The 18,967-nt window shown below is 38.5% G+C and overlaps 1 protein-coding gene across 2 annotated transcripts in view; it reads right to left on the bottom strand.

The window, feature by feature from the left end:
• Positions 1–18,967, bottom strand: part of ATP10A (ATPase phospholipid transporting 10A (putative)) — a 114,182-nt gene that overhangs the window by 11,455 nt on the left and 83,760 nt on the right. For both annotated transcript variants that reach the window (XM_032100299.1, XM_032100298.1), the window contains exons 9-16: positions 18,045–18,239; positions 16,008–16,569; positions 10,623–10,726; positions 10,325–10,451; positions 7,936–8,120; positions 6,257–6,578; positions 4,266–4,342; positions 823–948 (exon numbers count right to left, since the gene is read on the bottom strand). In XM_032100299.1, coding sequence (XP_031956190.1) covers positions 823–948; positions 4,266–4,342; positions 6,257–6,578; positions 7,936–8,120; positions 10,325–10,451; positions 10,623–10,726; positions 16,008–16,569; positions 18,045–18,239 — 1,698 coding nt within the window. The remainder of the gene's footprint in view (positions 1–822; positions 949–4,265; positions 4,343–6,256; positions 6,579–7,935; positions 8,121–10,324; positions 10,452–10,622; positions 10,727–16,007; positions 16,570–18,044; positions 18,240–18,967) is intronic.

The following is an 18,967-nucleotide window of genomic DNA, read 5'->3' as shown; positions in this document are numbered from 1 at the left end:
AACAGAGGTATGAGTGTTCTAGCTGTCCTCTTCTACCTGCTTCTTCATACACCTTACTCCCAAAGTGATCTGTAGCTGTTGCCAAGTGAGCAAATATATGTGCCTGCCAGGGAGTCCCACCCAGCTGGTGGTATTCTTGGTTGCCTTGTTAGGCTGTTTTCAATCAATCATCTTTGTACTCCAAGATCAATGCAAAGAGCCTTTGTTGAGGCCAAGGAGTTGAGTTGCCTCTGGCTCGATGCCCAGTACTGGATTGAGTCCTGTTTCATACACCAGGGAGGAAACACAGACCCGTCATCTGTTCTTTACCACTGTGTGCTTCCTTTCTAATGAACTCTTTTGATTAGTTGGAAGTGAGATAAATCAAGAAAAAAGCCTTCCCAGTCTCTGCATCTGAGATACAGAGAGGACTCGAATTATCTCAAGTCACTAGGAAATATGTACAATGATTCATAAACAATGATGAGATACAGTCAGGAAGAGAAAACACACTCAACTGCTACTTGGGACCAGTTCTGGATGTCTTTGGCATTGAAGACTTCTGTATCCAGCCAGCTAAATTCTGCAAAACTGCTCTATAAAGAAACTTTTCTTCAGCAGGGCTTGTTATTTGTGTTACCTAATTTGCACATTCAGCAGCACACTGTAGCTGTTATGGAGTGGGTCCCGTATTTCTGCAAATGGCAGCCAGCTGTCTTTCAGCTCCACAAATTTCTTTGCAGCTTATTTATAAACCATTTGAAGGCTGACCTAATGCTCACTTAGCACAAAATAAACCCTGGAAACATGTGGTGCCATAAAGCTGCCAAGTCAAACACTTACGGCATTTTTGTAGAAGAAATACAGCACCATGTTGGCGAGTCGGGAATAACACCAGTGGCCATGAACAAGCAAAAGCTTCTCCAAATGCCTGAACCTCGGGATTGCAAAGTCGCTTGCCATCACCGCCTTTAATGAAACAAAGGTTGGAATCATTATTGTAAAGCACCACTTCTAACACTAACAATGCATCTAGTCATCTTGTCAACTCCTACAGTCAGTGGAAGTTATACTCATGAAGAATGAAATTCATGACAGTGCTTATGAAATGCAGCTATTGCTGCATGGATTTGAAATACCCATGAGCAAATGCAGCAGCTTGGCAGGACATGCAAGACAACCCAGTCCTCACCCAGACGAGATTACAGCCTACACTGCAGATGGTGACAAGCAACAACAAAAAGCAAGAGGTGGGAGAATGGCTGGAAATTGCACTTGGACGAGCATGAAGGCTCAGGGTCCATGTATGAAGATCTTGGTGGCTGTAACATCCTTCTCTGTAAAAACTACAGTGTACTTACAGGGCAAAATGAATTTCCAGAGAATAAGATAAGAACAGCACAATTAAGTGGTTGCATCATAATTATTCGACTTCAAAAGACAAAACAATAAAAATATTAGTTTTAATTTTATTTGCAGACCTGGTTTATAAAGTTTACTTTGGCTGTCCTGAGATACCAATATTTTGATGGTTTTTTAAAATCGCACATTTTCTATAACTGTGTATGAGAAAAAAATCACACTAGATGAGAGTCCTCTGGGACTGTGCAGACTGTCAGATGACACTGACAAAATGAATCACACAGTTTCTCTCTAATTCTGACTAAATTTCAGGGTACTGTACATCTAGGTGAGACCTACTTGTGTTATCATGGTTGTTTCATGATTTTCCTTATGCCTAGGATCACACTAAGGTTTCAGTTAATATTATTTTACATTTAATTTTCTATTTTGGTATCACCTTTCTTCTCACAATTCATTTCAGCAAAAAGAGAAGGAAAAGTGGAAACCTCCAAAGGAGCAGTATCCTCCTTACACTCTGATGGCTATATTTTGTCTGTATTTTTAAATGAGAGACATATTTCCTTTTAAGTTTTCCTAATTCTCTTTCTTGGTAAAACATCAAAAGGGCTCAGTTTTTCCCATGTAGGTGCTTGTAGAAGCTATCAAAATAAACTCTAAAACAGTATGCAAGAGAAGGTGTAAGAATGCATTGCAATTTAAGCAGTAGATATATATATAAGGACTGAGACACTTTTTAGTATGTTGACACATCCTAGGATTTCTCAGGTACTGACACACACTTGTTATAATCTCCCTGCACAGAAGTCTGATTTGTCTTGCAGACATACAGCTATCTTGCAGTTTGAGGAGAACAGAGCTATGCAATGTCTGCTTCCTTGTCCTCCACCCCATCTCAGCCTATCCAATGTCAAAACAAAAACGTTAGCTTCATTTGTGCTTCTAACATAGTACTTCTCAGCACACTCTGAGAAGTGTCATGATTTTTTTCTTTTTTCATTCCATTTTTATGATGGTGAGAAACACAGAGAGAAAGATATGTTATCCAGTTACATTTGCATGTTTACTTAGTCTCAAAATAGCCCCTTGATTTTTCACATTTTACTTCTTTTTTTTCTTCCAGCTCCACATGCTTCCACAGAATGTGGTAAGAAAATAAATCAGACAGTATTGCTGTCTTAGACATCTAAATGCTCAACGCCTTCTGAGTACCTGCATGTGTACAAATCTGACAGTTGTTTATAGTAAAGAGGTCTGTGTGGTTCCTTAGGACTTGCAGGAAGGGAAGGGATCTATAAACATTTTCCACTCTATTGAACTTTCATTTAGAAAAAACCAGGTAGTTTAATGAGTTAATGAGAAAATAGCTTTCAGACCTGAATACACTGCAAAAGCCAGGGGAATTTGAGGACTGGTTATTGTAAGTGTATGAGCTCAACTGAAAGTGGCATAAAGGGGCAAGGAGTCAAAAAAAAATCCTATGAGCAATGTATGTCTGCATTAGGAAAAAAATTGATCTGAATTAATACATAGATGACAAGAGCTTATTGGTAAGTTCATAAGAGGTGGTAAGACTGAAGAAGTTTGCAGCAGACTTTTTTGAACTGACAGGTTTGGAGGGGAGCCCACAAAACCAGTCTTCTCTGAGCTCTCTGAAGCTTGGACTGCCTGCAGAGTGACAATGCAGAAGTAATTTGAAGATTCATACACATTGAAAAGTGTATGATAAAGAAGAAAAATATCTACTGACTTTTCTCCAGTGACCTGTCCTAGCTTCTGCTGATCTGGAGTCAGAAAATGCATAAAGTTGATACCCAAGTTCATAGCTCACTTTAATTTTTGTTTCATAAGTTTGGGCGTTGACCCAAATAAATTACAGCATTCATGAAATCCCATGAAATAAAACTCTATAGCCAACTTGTGCACTGTGTGAAGGAGGCCTCTCTTCCCTTTTGAGCAAAACATCCAGCCAGTGTTGCAAAAAATGCAATTTGGGTCAGAGAACCACCCACTGGTAACCAAGTTAAGGAGCATGCTCATCTGCTCAGGTCCTCAGGATGGAAACACTTCCCACTTTCAAACAGAGCTATTTGACATATACTCAGCTACTCTCTTTTCTCATGCAATCAGCCCGCCCAAATACAAGGTAGGTTGTGGAAATGAGGTATCCTCCTCATTCTCTGTGTCTTACTGCCATGTCTGGTCCTAACACTGCAACTGATCTGCAGTAGCAGTAGAGGAGGCTGAGATAATACATACATCATTTCTGGGGATGAGAGAAGTGCCTCTTACACAGTGGAAAATGCAGTAATCATGGGTGGAACACATCCAGAAGACTACAAGGCAAGTACCCTCAATCTGCTATTCCCTGTGGCTGGAAATGTAGCCAAAACCAAAACTTACTATAAGGTGTAGGGAGCAGTGGTTCTGCAAAGGGCCACAATTTCTGTTTTGCTGTCTGAATAAGCTGAGTGAGATGTGTGGGTGGCTGGGCTAAGGGTCACCACCACATCATGCAAATAAGCTATGTGAGTTGTATTGGCTCGTGCAGCCACTCCACAGAAGTATACCCAAGCAATACAGGAGAGAGGAGAATAAAAGCCAGAATAAGATGAACCTTTATTTCCTAAATAATGCATAACTGAGATTTTTTTTCCTCCTGTAAACAAGTATTTAGCTAATTATTTCTTTAATCATATTGCTTAAAGGGATATGGTAAGTTCAATTTTCTGAGAAAGTAGAGTGTGTGTACATGCATCAGAGATCTGAGAACAACTGTGAGCTCAAACTCAGGTTGAAAGAACCTGAGCTGCTTTTTCTTTATTTGTGCTGACTGTCCAGAGGCAGTCTGAACAATCTGACCTATAGGAAGTGTCTGTTTCACCCCCTCATGGGAGTGCATTCCACTGGATGAGCAACATTACCTGCATGCCTTCTTGACCAGAGATCCCCACACCAACATCTGCCACTTGGATCATGCTGACATCATTAGCACCATCACCTAAAGATAACAGAATACAGTTTTGCTGTCACTAGTAGATCACCTACTTTTAGCAGCAACAAAACAAAGGAAAAACAGTTGTTGGTTGAGTGTAGAGAGACATTTAGTAAGTGCTGGTTGGGTATAGTAAGGGAGATGTGCGGTAGAAAATGATACATCTATAGAACATAAGGTTCAAAGCTTGCAAAGTTTCCAAGACATTCAGATCTTTGTACACCTTTTAATTACAGGAGAGTAACAATAAAACAAATCCATCTCATTTTAGTTATACCTAAAATTCAGGTGTCAGGCCTGAACTGCACTAATAGTAAAACAGTGGAAGGCTGAGAATGAGCTTCCCAATACTTCTACTTCCTGATTAACAGTCTGCCTGCAATCAGGTATGACCAAGAATTAAATGTCCCAGAAGGCCTAAAGCCAGTGAAGATGTCTAGATGAATGAAAGAAAAAGTCAAGAGAGTAGGGTTGACCAGTCCGAGATCTTTAATACACCGAAGACTGGTAGATTTAATTGGAATGGCTGCAGAGCCACCACCCACTACTCTGCTTCCAATCACGATACCACAAGTGATAGGTGCCGTAGACAGGATATCAGAATGAGATATGTATCTACTTATTAACCTCAAATTTACAGCCAGTGTACTAGTGGAAAATGAAACTGTATTGGCTTATGACAAGACACGTAGTTTTAAACTTCAGTGGCTGAGGTGCACACCACATCTCATCAGTTTCCCTGCTGTTGGCACATGTAAAGAGTAGTATCCACTCACCAGACAAAGCTGATGTCTTTGTGAGTGTGTGACACAACCCTAAGTTAGCTCATGTTGGTTAAAAGGGAGGATGCATACAGCTAGGCTCTAAGCCAGAGCAGGAGCTTGAGCTCAACCCATAGGCTCAAGATACTCAGAAAGAGTGAAAATACAAGCTGCTCAGTCTCCACTAGGGTTTTTAAGCATTCTGGATAATTCAAGTTAACGAGCCAGATGTTTTTTACAACATATGCAAATGATTATGTCCACAGTCAATTAGCCAAAGATATAAATTCAGTGGGAGGGAGGCATATCTGGGCTAGATATATTGAGCATAAAGATTATGATAATCAGCATGTACTTGGTGATGTAGATGTCACACAAATCTGGCAATTATTATATGTACTTAGGGTTTCCCATGGGCAGGTCCCACCCACATATGTTCCTCCAGCTATAATTAACCAATACAGGTAGATGAAAGCAAGTGTATTTATGACAGTGAATGCTGAAATCGTATCTTCTAATGAAACACGAACCTAAACTTGAGGCAGGGAAAGAAGAGCTGGATGACTTGTGTAAAAATCATAGAAACATGGAAGATTGTGTCAAATTTAAGACAGATCAACTGCCAAAGTCTCCCCTTTGCTAATTGAGTGATTAGGTGGGAAGAAGTGTAAGCGTTGGCATGATAGCAGTTGTAAATCCACTCTCTATAATGACAAGGCCAAGTCATAGCCTGTGCTGTATGGCTGACTTGTGATGATAAATACAGAACCTTGAGTTTAAGTATGATCAGATGAAATAGCAATAAGCACAAATTTTTTTTTGTGTAATACAGTGACTCCAAAATGGTGTTTTGCACAGCATCAGATAACCCAGTTCTTCACAGCTGTGTTCAGACATGTCAAAACCTCTTAGCATAACTGGTCCTGATCACCTAATTTCTGTATGAAGAAATCCTAAATACTACTCCAGAGTTCTATCCTGGTTTTGAGTAAATATGTTAGAATAAATATATTAGAATTGTCCAACATGTTTTCAGACAAAACTGGAAGGCTGTTTCAGTTGTGAGGCAGCTGGGAGGGTCCTACTGCATGTCAAAAAAATCAGAATTTTCAAGACACAGTATACATCAAGGCAGGCTAGTTTAAACTGAGGTATTTACCTATTGCCAAGGTCATTGCTTTGAGTTTGTCTCTGACTAGTTTCACTACCATGCTCTTTTGGAGTGGGGTAGAGCGACAACACAGTACTGAACGGCATCGCTTGGCTAGTGCAAGAAATTTATCTTCTAGCATGGGTTCCAGGGCATAAGCTAGAGTCCTTCCATCAATCACTAGGCCCAAGCTGGAAAGCACAGAGGAAGAGGGTGGATAGAGAGGGGTGAACCCAACAGTCATGTTTCCAGTAGCTCCGTCTATTGTGTTGTTTGAAAATTTAGACTCTACGCATTGCAGACACTGCTCCAGCAAGACAGCACATGTCTCCTGAAAAAAAATTCAAAATACAAATGCTTGAGAGAAAAGAACATGTATTCAAAGGCTTCTGTTTGCTATATGTTTAGGCATAACTAATATGGAGAATGTATTATTTGTTGCACTGTTAAAAGTTTTAATTTCTAATAATCTTCTTTTCTACTTGTTCTGAGCACAATTCTTGCACAAGGTATGACAACAATAAAGAGTAGAAAGTCTTAAAATCTAATTCTTCTTTAACATGCACTTTTGTACGCTAAATTAATTTCTTTTAGCTCCTTCTCAGAATAACAGTGCTGGGAAATGATATATAATTGGTACCAGTTAACTATGGTGATGAACACCATTATGGTGATGAACACCATGTATACGCCCACAACTCAGATCAAAGAGTTATGCATTGTTAAAGGCCAATTAAAGGTTATTTAAGCTGAAATCTCTCTCCTAGCCATACTCAGCTAGAAGATGTTACTGAGAATACATGAGCATTCAAAAAAAGTGCTATTGGTCTTACAGCAAAGTATGACTAAAAAGAAAACCCATGGAAAATTAATTTACCAATTCAGTTGATACACCCAACAATGGAAAATGCTGTTATCGTTTCTTCCTTTTTGAAAGAAATTGGAACTGAATACTGATGGCCTACCTCTCCTCTGCTGATCTGAAGTCCAATTTTATCACCCCATAAAAGGACTACAGCACTATCAGTCTGGTTCCTTGTATGTTAGACCGTATCAGTAAACTCTTTGCGCTGCTTGCAAAAAGTTGAGCACAGGAAAGATCAGTAATTCAGAAGGATTAGAAAAGCTCTGTTAGGAAGCAAGGCATTACTGTAGATGTAGTTTTCTGCCTCTCAGTGTTAGCATCGGAATTTAAATATTGCTTCTCTCTCCAGAGAAAAAGCCACCTGAGAAAACATGAATGACTGAGTTACCTAAATACTACATTTCAGTGGCTTAAATAAAGCACAAATTCTCAATAGGTTATCAATTGCTTTCTTTCTCAACATGTTTTAATAACAGGTTGCTTTTTAGACCCATTAGTGCCAATAAACAGAATTAGGGATGTTTTGAGAATGCATACCGAAGACAGTGATTTATGCTGCTATGGCATATTTTCATTCATGGTGGAGTTCACTATACACAGTTACATGTTTTCAGTATGTTTATGATAGATGAGATTAAGGTTTAGAAGCATGACTCACTGAAAAGTATTCAAAGACATGTCCTACCTGAAAATTATAGATGAAGCAGGAAAAGAAGAAAAAAAAAAAGAGGAAAAGGAAAAAAGCCATCAAACTTTAAATTGTGCAAGTTGAAAACAGAGCAAAACTAGTTCATTAGTAAACTTGTACAGTGGATCTGCTTACTGGTGATTCAGCATTCAAAGTGATAATTTCTTCATCATGATCTAGTAGCTTGCAGGCATATGCAATATTAACAGCTGTTTCTTGCTTGTCTCCAGTAAGAACCCAAATCTGCAACCCAGCTTTACGCAAGCGTGCAATGGTTTCTGGAACACCATCCTGCAAACGGTCCTCTATGCCAGTTGCACCTAAGTACACAAAAAAACCGCAAAATATTCCATATCAAATGAACACTTAGGGTTCCCCAGAAGTTTTAAGATTAGATTTAAAAAAAACCAAACCCCAAAACAACCAGCAGTCACTTTTACCGGGAAACAGCTAAACTACCAATGCTTGCAAGATTTGGGCAGCTTTTTGGGGGTATTGAGGAAGAAGAGAGGAAAGTAGCTGTGGTAAACATTTGCATCAACAATAAACAACAAATCCAGAATTCAATATTTTAAAAGCAACCAGACGCCACTCCTAGTCCCAGAGGTTCACAAGGCTTATTGTCTCTATGCTCTATATCTGCATCATTTCTGCTCAATGTTGCTAGAGAAGGTATTGGTTCTTGGAGATCTTTTCAGTTCCTAAGGGTCTTAACTGCCTTTTCTCCATGAGAAGAGAGTGGGTCACAAGAAATTCCTCTCTTGAAGGGGAATAACAGCAGGACTGCATCTTGGCAACAGCATATTAGGCTGCAGACATGAACCTTTTTATGCCTTGTTGCTGCTCCTTGCTCTTGCAGAAAGACACTGGTGGCCAAATGAGATATAGCAGAGAATAAGTCATAAATCTGTTGACCATGATGTGAGAGTAAAATGTGTATTTTCATGCTTTCAATGCATCTTTCTACCTGTTTTTAAGAGACTGGGTATCTGTTTTACGCTTACATAAATCAGTTGACTGAGATGAGATTTTCATATATATGAAAAGTGGCAAAAAGCCACTCAGGACCAAGCTCAGTGTCACCATTGCTACATCAGTGCTCTACTGAATGTCAGAGAGTCTTCAATGTGAGGAAATGCAAGCCCTGCTACTAGCAAATGAGGAAGTGACAGACAAGCAAGTTACCTGGAACAAGAAGAAAAACAAAATCAACTTTTCTCAGCTAATTATTACTCCTACGGTTGCTCCTTGAAAAAAACCCAATTAACAATAGAAGTCCACTTAAGTCTGAGCACCAGTCATTTACATGAAAACACATTCTTAGGGCAGTGTTGGGAAAGCTACTGCTATCCAAACAAAGAAAAATATATTCCAGACTAAATTTTTATTCCCACAACCTAATGATGACTGATCATTGCAAACTACAAACCACAGTATGAGCTTCTTGGGGAATGACTGAACTGATAGTTTACTGCTGGCCAGAGCTCACTTATTTGTCTAGCAGCTCAATTTCACTTTTTTTTTTTTCTCTTCACCTCAGACTGCAGGCAGAGCCAACAGGTACACCCATGGTGAGATCTTGATTACTCTGGGCTGAACTAGGCAACTCATGCCCCCTTTTTAAGTCAGGGGAGAGAACCAGACACTTCAAGAGCATGATTCACCTAATCCTAAAGTGGATATCTAAGTCAGACCAAATGAACTATATATTTTTTTGACTCTCCATTATATGTTATATATGTTATATGTTATATGGTTATATGTTGAGCCTTGGAGATCTGCAGTAAATTCATTAAAAATTGGGTGAGGTGGCTCTGTCTCCCAGAGACAAGCAGGCTGGCAATTAGTGAAGGTTGTTTTCTCCAACAGTGTTATGGCTGTCCCACTTTCTTTGCCAGAGAAAGTAGTTAGATGCATGGAGTACTAGTGTATATACGTACATTTTAGAATCTCAGTGCTTTCAACATCTCAACTCAAAAGACTATGACTTAGCTCTTGCAATGCTTTTTACATACACTGATTTTAACTGCAAACCCTTGCCACAGAATACACAGGCCCTGAGTGCATGTGCTGAACCTGATGTATATGAAAGTTGATGCCTCTCACAGATGCAGTTTATGAGCTTTGCTTTATGCATGTCTCTGGTGTCCCTGGAGTCACGGAAGTCTCTGACATGTTGAAGTGGCACTGAGCTAATGAAATTCTGTAGACAGCTTGGGCCAAATCCTCCTCTTGTTTAGAGCAGCAGTTCCCATTTATGATATTGTGTCAAATTCATCCCTGGTTATTACTCCACTTATTTCACTAGTGATAAAATTATGGCAGGAGCAAGGAAAACAGGGTGTCTTTTATGTTAATTATATCCCATTCCTTCGTGGTGCTGCACATGACAGCCATGATAAAGTCCCACGGAAGCCAATTTCTATACTGTCAGAAACAATTTAAGGGAAAGAACGGATTTCATAGCCAAGCTTTCAGAATTTTTATTACATTTTAATTTCATGTCCAGCTCTCATTTCATTACCTAGCAGATGCAGATTCTTCTCTATCCGCAGTGCTGATTGAAACAGAAGTTCTTCACGATTTTCAAGAGAGGATTCTGCTTCCAAATGAGTTTTTAACCAACAGCCATACTCTTCCTTGCTGAGAACCTATTACAAAGAGTATGTTAGGGCACAGTCAACATGATGCAAAGGCATTCATCCTTTACTGAATAAAATGAAAAAGAAGTTATGAATCAAGAACAATAAAATAATAAATACCTTCAGTAATCTTTGTCAAGACTCTGCTTAAAAGCAAACTAAAAGCCTGCATTTACTTACTCTTTTTGCAATACAGAGGGTGCGCAGCCCATCTACAGCATAAAGATTAAGGTAATTCTGGGTTTTGCTTCGGATTTTTTTTTGATGTTTGCCCCGAGGGTCATCTAGATAAGAATAAAAACATAAATTACTCATTGAAAAATAACAGCAGCTGAATTGCCTCAGAGAATAAAAACTTATATACAGTACTTACTGTACCAGCACTTTATAACTGATACTTTTAAAGAGCTGTTGATATTTCCTGGGAAACTGAAATAAAACATTCCATTAAAAAAAATTATCTTTTTGTTCTCTTTTCTGTCTTCTCTCTTCAAAAAAGTCACTGCGAATATACGTGAGAAAGACCTTTTTTTTTTACTCCTTAAGTATTTCTTTTGCCTGAATATTTTGAGAAATCATGGTAATCTTCACACCAAACAATGCTGTCAGAAATAGAAGTATGATTTTAAATACACTAGTAGCAAATGCTTTTCCGCTTCTCCACAGCTCATCATGTGCAGAAAAACTACACTTAAAAATAGCACTCAGTTTTCCACCAAGGCTAGTGTCTTGAAATAAGTGGAAACAGTGCTCTGTTGTGTGTATCTAAGTGCATGAAGGTCCTTTTGTCTGTTAGTGCTGTACTGATACTTCCTCTGAGCCTGAATCAACACACCAAGTTCTGGGTATGACTGTGATTTCATTTAGAGGAGAATTAGCACTTGCAGACCTCACAGCTAGCTTTTACCTCAGATGCATCAGCAAAATTTCCACTTAGCTTTACCCTTCACTTAAAGCCATGTGTAACCACTCAAAACGAGGAGTGAGCATCTGTTTCTTTTCTCTCTTGAGCTGGGACTGGTGCAACGTGCTCACTCTGTGATCAACATAGAGAAATAAATATGATGGCAGCACATTTTGTTCTATCTTATTACATGAAATGGTGTCTCCAAAAATTAAAAACAAGCAATAATGCAGTTTTTTATTAGCTAGGATAAAGACAAGTTCATGAAAAAGGTACGGTAGTAGTAATATTAAGTAATATGAATTTCAAGGCTAGCACTAAAGTAAACGTACAAGCTGGTAAATTTTTAGATTGGAACCATTGAGTGAGAATGACTGGTACCTTCTGGCAGGTTTTCCTATTCCCTGATGTGATACACTTTTTTTTTACTAAAGTCTGAATATTTTCAGGGGATGTAGAATCGTTTCAGGATATAATTCTGTAATTGGAGCTGTTCTTAAGTGCAATATTTGAGTTACTGGTACTTACACAGTAACCAGTCACTGAGTCAGGTGACCACTCCTCACCAGAAGTCTGAGTACCTCAAGACTCAATTCAGCACTGAATGTGCTCACCTCTCATACTGAGAGCCTGTGGGCACTATACCATTATATTAAGCACTTAATACTGGTATATAAATTAGATGGCATAAGTATCTTACAGTTTATACTTTTCAGAGCCCATTTACCCAGTGTGCACTCATACTGAATTTGATCCTGCTATATGTTGACTGCATACATATATATATCTGTCTGGCTACACAGCATTCAGCACTTCCATATTTATACAGCAGCAGAGTATGTAACTGGGCATTCAGATGCTCCACCACAAACACATACATGGATTGATTTTGCCAAAATAAGGGAACTGTGAGTTTGGAATCCCAATATTCTGGTTTTTGTTCCATTTATCTCAACCATGTATCAGAACATTTTACTCACTGTAAAGCTATTTTTTCACCTTTAAAGACTTTTCTATCCTCTCTAGGTCTGCAAAGCTGGGAGTATACATATGCAGTTGTTCCCAAGGGACTCTGTGAAGACTGTGGTATTCCCAACATGTGTTCATTTCAGTTCCATCTCTGATTAAGTTCATGTGGTGAATACTGACTGGTAGGAATATTCTCACGGGCCTGTCCATCTACCTATTAATACTACCTATGCTATCACTCTTTGTTTCAAAGGGACAATATAGATATATTATTCGCGAAGGACATCCCTACAAGTATTATTTGCAATTGGAAAGCCCTTTCTGACATTATATATGGAAGTATGCATACAAGGAACCACCAGCCTAATACAGTTTCACTTAGCTACTTTTCTATTAGGGTGTTATAACCTTTATGTCACATGTGACTTTGCTGCGTAATGTAAGAATTTTTTCTTCTGGGAGAAGTACTGCAGCAAATCTTCTTCGAGGCTTCTTGTATTAGTGAGTCATCTTTTTAACTTAAACAATAAAGCAGGTAAGCCTTCTTCCTAATTTATTGTGATACATTAACATTCTAGAGAAAAATGCCATATTTTTTGCATATCCCACATGAAATTGTCTTACGAGAGTGGCTATTTTAGTGGCTCACTGACTTCAAATGATGCAAACTTCAATAGCTGCTTAAACACATCAAAAGCTGTTTCTATCCCTCTAAGGTTAAGTGGTGTTAATCACTTCAGAGCTGTCTGAATACCACAGGTGTTAATGCAGTAATCATAATGTCAAATGCTCATACCTCCTTCAATGAACAAAGACAGCAACTCTCTACAAGTAGAGATGTGCATTCTACAGAATTTCTGTGCAAATTCTCAGTTCCAGCATGTCGCTCTTCCACCAGCATACCAGTGACAGCTAAACCCCCTTATATCTGTTCATGTGCCTCATCAGTCCTACCCTGAGATTTATCTTGTGCTCAGAAGGTAGAAGGGGGGAAGGAATCTCTTGCAGACAAAACCCAGTTGTGGAGATTCTTTTTTAGCTGGGATGCAGTGTCTGCTCTGAGCAGACGCACCATGCCAGTGAAAAAACAGCAAGGAAGTCTTCTCCAGAAGAAAGACAGAGAGCTAGTGGCCTTCTGCTTCTTCATTTCTTTCCATAATCTTGAGCTGCAGAAAGCCAGCACAGTCATTGTTTTCTCAATGACTTATGTTCACAGATCCTGTGTGAGCTGGGTACTGACTCAAACAGTAACTTTCTTATTTATGAACACAGTGACTGTTGAGGTAATGTAAAAACAATACACTCTTGGGAATAATTTCAAGGCTTTTGGAAATCTGTTTGCTATCAGAATACACCAGGCTCCACAGTCTTAACTAGATATCCAAGCAGAGCAAATGGAGTCAATTCATAATCTTTTTAAATTTCAAAGCTCATGACGATTTATACTTTTCTATGAGACACAAGGAAGCTAAAACATAATACTTCTGCTTCTGATTTTAAGCTGTTTCTCATGTCATATTCTAAAATACTCTTCCTCCAAAACAGGAATCTTTGGTTCATGTCATGTGATGTCTGAGCTGGGAGATTACAGACATGCCTTGCTCCTTCAGTCTAAGGGCAAAAGTCTCAAGACACACACTTGACTAGCGTGCAGTTCACATGTCTCTGAACACTAAGAGAGCAAAAACCAAGCTGTGGGATTAGTTGTCATGTCCATTCACTTTTTAGTAATTTCCTTGAAATGATAAATGACTGAATTCTCGTAGCATTACATCTCCCCTCACACTCATGTTCCATCGTTACCAGTGAACTGGGTGACAACAAAGACAGATCCCACAATATAGATAACAGCCACGGCATAAATCTTTTGAGGCTTCCTCTACATCCACTGACACTAGGATAACTGCAGGCAGACAGTGAATTCAGTTCCAGGAGTGAAAGACACTCAAGAGAAATGTCAAATGTTTTTTCAGACAGATCTGCTGAAACTCACAGAATTACTGAAGCTGGGAGGGGCTTAAGAGGACTAGAAAACAAGGGGAACTGCTTACGGTGTTCTAGTGGCTGCACTTTACATTGCTTGCAAAACCAAAGCACACCAGAACTCATAGCTCAATCTGGGCTAAAAAAACCCCAAACAAACAAAGCCCAAACCAAAACAAAAAACCTCCTGCACAATTTCATAACCACTTTCAATTTGTTTGCTTGTAATGATGGTGGCACCTGTACTTGTCCAGCTACAGACATTGCTCATTCCTACACTGACCTTCAGGAACTGTGCTTCTTCTTCTCTGACGTCCATCACCACTGATAACGTTGTCATTTTTTTATTTTCTAACTGGCCTTACTGTTTTTACCTAGGTGGGTTCTAGACCAGCCTGAAATTTCCCTGAAAATTCCTTGATCCATTGAGTCTACTGTGAATGGACACTGCAGCTTCGAACATAGTCTGTTATATGGTGGCAAAAAAATTTAAGACTTGGCATAAAATATTTTTTTCTTTTCTAAATGCTCAGTTCTCATTCTGAGAACTAATTTGTAATCAATATTTCCTAGGTATTGGAAATTTTCAGTGCTATTAGTAGTTTGGAAGGAAAGAAGTTTCCATAGATGCTCTACATGCCTTCTGTCATATCAGATCTTTGCTAAAAAATTATTCATGAATACTTTGTTGTTAGTTAAGGACAAGTTCTTGATATTTTTGGCTCAGCTTTGATTTATATGGCTGTAACCAGAAAACTAATGCCAACATTTTTCTGTGTTTCGTTAAACTAAAACTACACAGTGTAAGCCTTTCACAATTATTTACTCCAATTCATGTCAAAGTAACCACAAAGTCAATGCATTAGTGAAACATGGGAAGTACCTCTAGCACTTTGGGGCTCTGTCCATTCATATTGGGGTAATCTTTAAACACTGGATGAAATTCAGTGTTGAAAATACAGTAAATTAGATGCAAACTGATTAATGCAAACTGGAACCCCTGTGTCTCCTCTAACTTCTGAAAGCTTACAGGATTCTTCTTGAAACCAACTGATTACGTGTAGCTATTTAAGGTAGACCCTGCTCCCTAGGACATTTGGGTGCTGGAGAATTCTCCATGCTTTAGGGAAATTCCATGTTCACAGCTACATGCCTATTGCTTGCTAGTCAACTATGTATTTGAAGCCAAGATTTCTTGTCTGAACAGCATCTCTCCATCTTTTGCCACAGCCTTTCTGTTTTGATGGCTGAGTCACATTGCACTTTAGCATCGTAGTTAAACACCAATAAATGTGCTGATTAATGCGACATATTGCATCAAAAGGACGTAAGGACTTAAAAATGAAACTGAGGGAGGCAGCAATAAGAAGTATTTCAGTTTCATATAAAATACTCAACTATCCAAGCACTGCCAGGCAGGTTTTTCTAAAGAAATGGAAATTGCTTTGGCAGAGTTGCAAAAAATTCCTTTAAAATAAAGTTTTCTAGTAGGAGATCTTCTACAGAAATTATCTTCACTCATTCTTGTGAGGTAAGGAACCAGCAATTAGTTACAGAAAATTTGCTATAATTACAGAGTATTATAAAAGAAGGGTAATGGTTGCCACTCTACCAAATGAAAGCAGGCAAGTTTACTTGCTAGACGAGGCAGTGAGATCTTCAGAAACTAATTGCCTCCCAACCCCCCCAAAGGTAAGTAAGAGGTGTACCTGAAGAGCAGGGCAGAAGAAGATCCATAACAACTGAATCTGCTCCTTTAGTGTAAACATTTATTTCATCTGTGAGAGGATGCCTGACCACTACTGACATCCTCTTCCTGACGGAATCAAAGCCCAGCGTATGTAATACTTCAAAGCTTAAGGTTCCCAGGTGAGGTAGCTCCACTGATACCTGGTCAGACAGCCTTCCAACCAGAGAACAGCTGTATGCCCTTGCTGCATAGACAAGGGCAGCTTCATCTGGACTCTCTGCTTCGTAACGGAGTTCTCCTTCCTCAGGTGCACTCCCCACAGCTGTCCTGCCTTGCTGCGAGCTGTAGCCATTGTTATTCATCTGTGCAGAGTATGCCAGCTTCTCTTCCAGTTTTAATAAAGTGCTATCCGTAGATGTAGATGAAAGCACGCTTAAACCAAATCTGTGCATTGATTTGCTTGTAGCTAGACTAGATGAACTGCTGCTGTTAGATCCAGAGGTCAAGCGACTTGGAGTGAATCTTCGTATGAAGTCTTCAATGGTTTTTACTGGAGATTTTAGTAAAAATCGGTCTCGAACCTTGAGAAGAAGAACAAAACGCACCAATGAACAAATGCCAAAGACAAGCTGTACAAGAATTCTGACACTGATAGCCAGTTTAAGCATCTCCAAATAAAGAATAAAATTTCTTTGACAGCAAAAAGTAATGGTATTTGTATTTTGAGAAAGGAAAGTAAATGGACAACACTGACTCAACAACAACAAAAAAACTTACTAGAACTTCAAAATTGTATCTGTGTATGAAAGAGCATATGTTTGTATTAAAACTTTTTTTTCTTCTTTCAGCTCCTCAGATATGACTAATGGATAGTCTGTCAATATTGCACCACCACCATCAGCAGTGCATACTAAAAGCTACCATTAATATGAAACCTTGTCATCCCTTGTGCATATTCAGTGAAGGTAGTGAAAAAAAGTTAATGCAATATTTTTCTATTGAGAAGGGTGGTATCTTGTAGAAGTAAAGTTTAATGAGAATATGCCAATGTTGAAAATATTAAGTAAAGTTTAATGAGAATATGCTAATGTTGAAAATATTCTCAAAAGACAACGTTGCGATAAGTAATTTTCCCTGTCTCTTTCAGCATTGAAGCATTTTGCTTCAGACGTATCATTCATTTCAGTTCAAACAGATCTGTTCCAAAGATACAGTATTATTAATAATAATAGCATATTCTTAGTAATATATATTATATTATTGTGTAACAGTGTAGCATTCCTGAAACAGCAGAACTGAGCATTCTCCAAATGTTTCCTTGGCACAAAACCACATAATTTTGCAGACTAGTTCACTTTTTATTCCAATCTGGAACAGAAGCAAAGTGCAGAATTTTCTCCAGAATGGAAATTCCAGCTGCTTGTGAGCTTTAATATTACATTCCATTATAGTTTTGTCTTACAGATCATCTTGGGATTGCGTTCTTGAAATTCTCATTCATCAATGACACTAGTTAAGGCCAATTTAAGCAGTAACGATCATTATTTTTCATAATGAGCTTAAGATGCATCTTTTACATAATTTGAAAGTTTTAAGTGATGTTTTTCAAGTACGTTTCTCTTTTTAGACTTTTAAAAATGTCTCAGCCTTTTCTTAATTTAATCCATACATATGAAATATTTATTCACTGACAGCTTATATCCCTTTCTGGTAAGTTTTGCACATTTACAAATTAGTTTCCTCACATACTTGTATATTTATGCTTATTAAATGAATAAGTTACAGTACAAGAAATCAGGAGAGTTTCAGAAGTATCTTGAAATTGTCGATGAAAGCGTATCTTGCCATGGAGGCAAATGAAATAGCTGACAACATACTCCATTCAGCCAATGCATTATTAAACTCACTCAAGTCACATAGTGGTTCTACGAGTCATCTCACAACTCGTTCCAGCGGTTTCTCACTAGAACAGGAGGTTTTCATTTCCCTACCTTACAAGATAAATTACTACAAAGGCAAAAGTAGCCTGAACTCTTTTCCTTTTTCTTTACCTTACCTTCTGTCGGGGCTGATTTGGTGCAGTCACCACAACTGTGTTACATATAGTCAAAGCTATGAAGAAGTCAAATATGTCACATAGTTCTGGACTCAGATGGGATAATGGCTGTTCGTGGTTCCTCATGACCTCCAGATGCTTTGCACATTCATTCACCTTTTCTAACAACCTTGGGTCAGGTGTGATGTCCTTCTCCTAGTAACAAATACCAGTGATTAGTATCTGTGTTTCTACATGTTTCCAAAGCAGCAACAAGCAATTAAAGCATCCAATGCAGTGTCAGTATCAAGAGTTTTGTGGCGGCCTTACACCACAGAGTAGAGGTGGAGAGAACTGTAACACACCCATTCTAGACAATAAACAGTTAACAGTGAGCCTATGGGTAGAAATTATGTGAAATATTTATAGTAGCAATATTTATCTACTTTGGAGGTAGTGGATAGGAGAAGAGTTACATACTAAATTTTCTCCCTCTTTCCTGTTTAATTCAAGACATTTATTATCTAATACTGAAGTATGGTACACTGCAGAGACCAAAAGTGTGGAAAAAATAGACAGCAATGACATTTAAAGTTTGGCTTTACATCAGCACAGGAAAATGAAACCATCTTCAATTGTTTGTTAGAGAACAACAACCATCCACACATTTGAAGTTAATTCACGAGGGTTTTTTACATTGAAACACTGAGCACTTTCAACTCTATTTCATCAGTATTTTCTACTTATTTAATATAATTCTTGTCAGAGCAAACTCTGGTATTTCGTAACACAGAGGGAGGCAAGGATACAAAAGATTAAAAGATAAACTGATCTAAGCCTCTTTTCTCAGTAGAATTTTATCTCTTGATGCACAGCAGCTGATGAATATGGGCAACCACAGAACTCCACGGATAAAAACTGCAGCTTGGAATTTTATCAAAAGA

Source organism: Corvus moneduloides, chromosome 2 (assembly GCF_009650955.1).
Source record: "Corvus moneduloides isolate bCorMon1 chromosome 2, bCorMon1.pri, whole genome shotgun sequence".
NCBI classification, from domain to species: domain Eukaryota; kingdom Metazoa; phylum Chordata; class Aves; order Passeriformes; family Corvidae; genus Corvus; species Corvus moneduloides.
This window is presented reverse-complemented; position numbering and strand designations above follow the sequence as displayed.